This window comes from Rattus norvegicus, chromosome 2 (genome assembly GCF_036323735.1).
Source record: "Rattus norvegicus strain BN/NHsdMcwi chromosome 2, GRCr8, whole genome shotgun sequence".
NCBI classification, from domain to species: Eukaryota; Metazoa; Chordata; class Mammalia; order Rodentia; family Muridae; genus Rattus; species Rattus norvegicus.
Window position 1 is genome coordinate 125,952,559 of NC_086020.1, and position 6,408 is coordinate 125,958,966.

General features: G+C 42.3%; 1 protein-coding gene across 3 annotated transcripts in view; it reads left to right on the forward strand.

The window, feature by feature from the left end:
* Window positions 1-6,049, forward strand: part of Larp1bl (La ribonucleoprotein 1B like) — a 60,803-nt gene extending 54,754 nt beyond the window's left edge. The window contains exons 4-7 of one of the 3 annotated variants that reach the window (XM_039102878.2): window positions 319-463; window positions 2,011-2,120; window positions 2,949-3,076; window positions 5,707-6,049. In XM_039102878.2, coding sequence (XP_038958806.1) covers window positions 319-463; window positions 2,011-2,120; window positions 2,949-3,076; window positions 5,707-5,946 — 623 coding nt within the window. In that variant the 3' untranslated portion in view covers window positions 5,947-6,049. Of the gene's footprint in view, window positions 1-318; window positions 464-2,010; window positions 2,121-2,948; window positions 3,077-5,706 lie in introns of those variants that run through there. The other 2 variants (NM_001109182.1, XM_039102880.2) reach the window with 2 other exon arrangements.
* The last annotated feature ends 359 nt before the right edge of the window (window positions 6,050-6,408 follow it).

Sequence of the window (6,408 nt, forward strand, 5' to 3'; positions counted from 1 at the left end):
AAGATGCCTGTCCTGTGCAAGCTGTATTGCTGTTACAGGAGATTCTAAAAATTAAATTGTCACTTCATAGCTGGCCAAATAGTCTTACCTTTCATTTATGTTTTCCTGTGCTTTTTTAAAGTTTAAACACACTAGTAAATGAATCTATTATATTCTTCTTGTTACTGTTGACAAGTATTCATAACTTGAACAATGTGTCCTCAATTTGGAGGAATCTCAGTTATGGTTTTAGTGTTGTATTTTTGTTTTGTTTTTACTTTTTTCATTGTGAGTTATATAAAATGCTTGCTATCTTGGCATTTTATTAACTCTTTCCAGAGAGAAAACGCTTGGGAATTGGACAGTCACAGGAAATGAACACCCTCTTTCGTTTCTGGTCCTTCTTCCTCAGAGAGCACTTCAATAGGAAAATGTATGAGGAATTTAGACAACTTGCTTGGGAAGATGCAAAAGAGAATTACAGGTCAAACGTTTCTTAATGCTTTTTTTAAATTATTTTAATCACAATTCGAGTTTTGAACTGTGAAAAATAACCACAATGTAACTGGAATGAGAATTGTATTTGTCTTCTGTTGCTAAATAATAAACAACTCCTAGACTCAAAACAAGCATTTGTTAACTCCTAACGGGTGAGGAGGGGTCTTCTGGGACCCATCTCACCAGGGAACCCCAGCCTGAGGCTCCTCATAAGGTATTTCCAGGGCTGGTCTTTCCTCAGGGTCTTCTCAGGCCTCGCCCCTTGGCTGTTGGCCAGAGTATCATTTCCTGCTGCCTCTCCACAGAGTATTTCTCAGTGTCACTACTCGCTACTCGCAGAGCAGTGATCTAAGAAAGAATAGCAGCTTCCAAAGCAGGAGCCTCATTGAATAACCTTTCCTTAGAAATGACAGCATCTCTTCTACCATACGGTATTGTTCATACAAACTGGCCCAGGTACAGTAAAAGAGACCTACATGAGATTGCAGATCACAGAAGATAGGGTCAGCAGGGATTCAGTCTAGCACCGAGCTGAAAGTTCTCTCCTACCTAGAGAAATGTCTCAGTGAAGAACACTTCAGTTCCCAGCACTCACATCAAGTGTCTCACAAATGTAACTCCAGTCCTAGAGGATCAGATACTCTCTGACCTCCAAGAGGGCTTAAACACATGGGGTGTACATACAGCCAAGTAGGCACACAGACACATACCCCTAAATAAAAAGAAATGTTAAAACCATTCTCTCTTATGCCCCCTTCATTGTGGACTTCCCTGCACATGCATGGATAGCCCCAGATTAATGCATGCTGAGAGCCGATGCAGATTTAAGACTTCTTGAGATGACAATCTACCCATACAAGCAAGACTTCTCATGCCGAATGTCCTGTCTGTTCTCATTCTGTTCCTCTCTCCTCAGTGGCTCTGCCCCTGAGTGGTGGAACCCTGTTGTTTTTTTGATCCACAGTCATATTCTTGTCCCAGGTACTCTAGGTGGTTATAAGAAGATGCAGGGAAATGCTTTTTTGATTTGTAAAGTGACTTCATAGTCCTCTTGTCAATAGACCTGCTAGGAATATACTTTATAACCACCCAGCTAAGCATGTACCATTATAATTGAAGAGGTAAAAATGTGGACTTTTCAGATGGAAGAGTGTATTCAAGAAACAAGCATGACATTTAAACTTTGCATTAAGAAAAATCTAAAACACTTCCAATGTCCTTGAATCTTTTCACCACTTCTTAGGAAATAACACTGTCCTGCCCTCATTAGAAATTTGAGTTCCATTCCAGCGTCCATGAGCTGAAGCAGGCAGAAGGATGGCAAGTCCAAGGCCAGCTAGGACTGCATAGTGAGTTCTAGGGTAACCTTGAGTATAGAGTGAGACACTGTCCCAGAAGGCGAAACAAAGAAATACCTCCTGAACTGCTCTCTTGTTACGGTGTGTGCCATGCTCGCTTGCACAGTATACACTGTGAGGTGCTTCAGTATTCTAGCAAAGTCACAACTTCGTGCTTTTTCTTTCCTTTCCATAGGTATGGGTTAGAATGTCTGTTCAGGTTTTATAGTTATGGACTGGAAAAAAAATTCAGACAAGAAATTTTTAAGGATTTTCAAGAAGAAACCAAAAAAGACTACGAATCTGGTAAAACAAACACTCACTCACTTTGGAAGTTGTAGACTTGAATTGGTCAATAACTAGGAAAGGAAAGCAAGGTGACTCAGTGGGTAAAGGCACTTGCTGTCAGACCTGGCAACCTCCCTGTAACCTTACCATAATGCAAGGGAAGAACCTACTCTGAAAAGAATCTCCCCACATGTGCACCTTTGCCTGCACATGTGTGCACATCCACACATGTGTGCACACACACGGATATACACATGCATACATGTGCACAAACACACCCATAAACACTCATATAATTTAAAAAATAAGAAAGGAATTTGCAGATTTTTGTCTTTGGGACAATCGTTTAAGATAGCCCACTGTTGTAATTCTTGGTGAAGGTGGGGCACCCTGCAGTAAGAAGGCTCCTCCTGTTAGGTGCCTTGACCTTACAGAGGTATGTGTCAACATTAACTTCTCAACAGACATGGCTGCTCATTGGTACTCCTTCTCATGAGCATAATAAGGTATGCTTGGCAAGGCAGAATTATACCACAAGGAGTGTAGGCTGTGGTCCAGACCCCTAGGTCTGAGCCTCTTCCCCTTTCTCAATAGCCATGTGACTTAGGCCAGTTCCTCCACCCTCCAGCTCCAGTGTTCCCATCTGCAATGCAGGCAGAAGGAACTATCCCACCAGGTTGGGTACATGTGGTTCAGATGAGTTTGATATTTGATAGTACCTGTTAAACGATCAGTAGATATTAACTGCCACCACTGCTAATTCACTGTGTGTGGTTTATTGCCAGTGGGATCATATGCACAATAGGTTTGTTAATTCCATATAACATAAATTCTTTTATTATTAAGGTCAGCTGTATGGACTGGAAAAATTTTGGGCCTATCTGAAATATTCTCAATCTAAGACCCAGTCTGTTGACCCAAAACTTCAGGAATACCTCTGCAGTTTTAAGAAGTTAGAAGACTTCCGTGTTGATGTAAGTTTTAATTTCTTTTCTCTATTGTTTTTATCACTTGTATGACTTTATAACTTAACAGACTTTCATAATGTTAATCTTAAATTTGAGGCTGTTAACTTTGAACTTTTAATTTTTGACATTGAACTTTGAAAACACGCCCAAAAATAAATAAGAAAATTACCATATACTTTTTTCATTTAGATTTCCAAAAATTGGGGGATGCAGAGATAGCCCAGCTGGTAAAGAACTTGCCACACCTATGTCAGGTTTCCCCAACACCCATATGAAAGCTGAGCACAGTCGGGTGAGAGTGTGGGAGCAGAGACAGGTGCCTTCCTGATGCCCAGTGGCCAGCAGTCTACCCCACCATGAGCTCCAGGGTTAGGGAGAGACCCTGTCTCCAAAGATAGGTGGAGGCTGACAGAGGGAGACGTCTGCCATCAACCTCTTGTCCTCACATGAACTCGCACACAGACAGACACACGCACACTCATGAACACACACACACACACACACACACACACACACACACACACACACACACACACACACACACCTTGTTCTGTGGGGCCTGTGTGTTCTCACTCTGCATGGGCAACAGAACCAGATCCGCACACTCCAACTGCCTCTCAGCCATTTCTTTTATACCCTGTCCTCTTTAGCTTGATAGAATTGAAGTTCCAGAAACCTGTAATTTAGCAGTTAGATTTATATGTTAAATTATCAATCCATAATTCATCCACACAATAAATTCACTGCTGACTGATAAAGATATAAACTGCCTACCTAGACAAGATAAAATTGACCTATTCACCTAAATCTGAACCATCCTCCTCTGTCTTGATCCCCTCCTTCCTCCTCTCTCCTGCCTTACAAAACCTTGTCCCTGCCCCACTCTCTACTGTCCAACTGTATATCTCTTTGACAACAACCTACAAGCTTTGGACAGTTTTCTGTGCTAAGAATTGAGCTGAGGGCTTGTACATGCTGAGTGGGTGCTCACCACCAAGCTGCATTCTCAAAGATGCGTCAAGGTTTATCTTCTCTTTCAAACATTATTTGGTTTGAGCATGTGTGTTTGTACATACCGTAACAACGCACAGAGCCCAGAAGAGGGCTTTGGATCTCCTGGAGCTGGAGGATGTGGGTGCTGAGAATCTCAACTATGGTCCTCTGTAAGAATAGCCAGTTCTCTTAACTCCTCCTTCTCCTCTTCCTCCCTCTCTTCTTCCTCTTCCTCCTTGTCCTCTTCCGATACCTCCTCCTTTTCCTTTTCCCTCTCCTCATCCTCCTCCCTGTCTTCTTCCTCCTCCTCTTCTTTTTCTGTTGTTTTGTTTTTGTTTTTGTTTTTCAAAACAGGGTTTTCTCTGTGCAGCCAATCTTAGAACTTGCTCTCTGCAGATCAGGCTGGCCTCGAACTCACAGATATCCTACCTGCCTCTGCCTCTAGAGTGCTGGAATTAAAACATGAGCACCGCCTGGCAGCAACTTTCTACTTTTTAATGTGCTTTTTCCATATAATTTTTATATAGTGCGATGACACATGCATTTCAAGGTTCTTCATAATGAAATTAGTGTCAGGGGTAAGCCCAGTGTGCATGCTGCTCTGGATTGGATGGGTCCCTGGCATCACAAATTAAAGCAAGACTGCTAACTGGTGGGTACTTTATTTGATTTGATTTCAAGTGGAAAAGAAAAGGTTATATCAAGAAAATTACAAAGAAGGAAAGTGGAGGAGGAGAACCCTAAAAAGTATAAATGTTATGCTTGCCTTGACGTCAGCCACAAATATAAACCCTCAGTTCTAAATATAGCAGAGGACAGGAAGATGGTTTTGTTGTTTTAATTCATTTTTCAGATTAAAGAATATTTGTCTAACTATACACATATTGTTAGATTTGTAATGGTGTAACTGAAACAGACCCCAAAGCAGACATTTTTTTCTTTTCTCCATCTTTATTAAATCAGTTATTTCTTATTTACATTTCAATTGTTATTACCTTTCCCAGTTTCCAAGCAAACATCCCCTTAACCCCTCCCCCTCTACTTCTGTATGGGTGTTCCCCTCCCCATCCTCCTCCCATTACCGCCCTCCCCCCAACAATCCCGTTCACGGGGTTTAGTCTTGGAAGGACCAAGGGCTTCCTCTTCCACTGGTGCCCCTACTAGGCTATTCATTCAAAGCAGACATTTTAAATGTCCCTGTTCCTGCTTGCATTATGGATTTGACTTTAGTATTCTTGGTAATACTGTCTAGTCCCTCTAGCATAGGAATCCTGGATGAAATGTCAAACTGGCTGGTGGCTGTTTGACCTGTCACCTTTTCCATTCAGCTGTCATTTAACCATCAGAGCTGGAGAAGCCTAGAATAGGAGCTTGGTGATAAAGAAGGGACTGGAACTGCAATGCATCCAAGAAGCTAAAGGAAGGTCAATGAGGAAGTGGTCTCTGTACTTATGCCCTGACTTACAGGAGAAGCTTCTCACGTCTATGCTGACTGAAGTAGCAGTCCCGTGTGCCGAGGAAATATAAATGCAGTCCCGCTAAAGTCTCTAAGCACCAGCTCCAATCCCCTGGTTAGAACTTCAGGCTTAGACTCTGAGGGAAGTAGCGAAAATGTCTGCTCTGCTGTCTTTCATGCCTTGCAGCCCCCTACCAGTGAGGAATTTGGAAGAAAAAGACATCCATCTACTTCTGGGGAGGAGAGTAGTCACCACACACTTCCGTCCCACTGTTCAACACCACCAAGTGCTGCTGAGCCTGCATCTGCCAGGGAGCTGCAGTCCCAACAAGGATGCGCAGGAGAAAGGCACAGGAGCCCAGTGACAATTCACAGTGACAGTACGGCCTTGACCTCTAGGGGTGAAGTACCAGGGAAGCGATGTTGACACAAAAGTCGTGTGTTCTTGAAGTCAGCATTGGCTTCAATGTGTATGTGGGTAGATCTTCTGATGTTTAATTGTGATAATCAGAAAAACAAAAAGGAAGAAAGATTGTGTCCTTTTTTTCTAGCAAGATGAATTCCCCATGTTTTCTCTGATTCCACAAACAAGGCCTGGTTAACCTTAGGATCCTGTGGGACCTTTGCCGTCAGGTTTCCTTGAAGGGCACTGTTTACAAGAACAAAATTCCTTTATTACATTTAAACACACACAGGAACACCTGACGTTCCGGCACATTCCTCTTACAGGAGATACAGGGTGTTGTAGTCATCTACAGAGTCAGTCGTCTCCCTGCCAATCCCTGTTTGAACATGTCAAAAGCAAGGGGGGTTATGTACATAGGTTTTAAATTCAGAAACGGATATGAAACATACTTTTATTTTTTTCTTGTATATACTTAATTTGAAG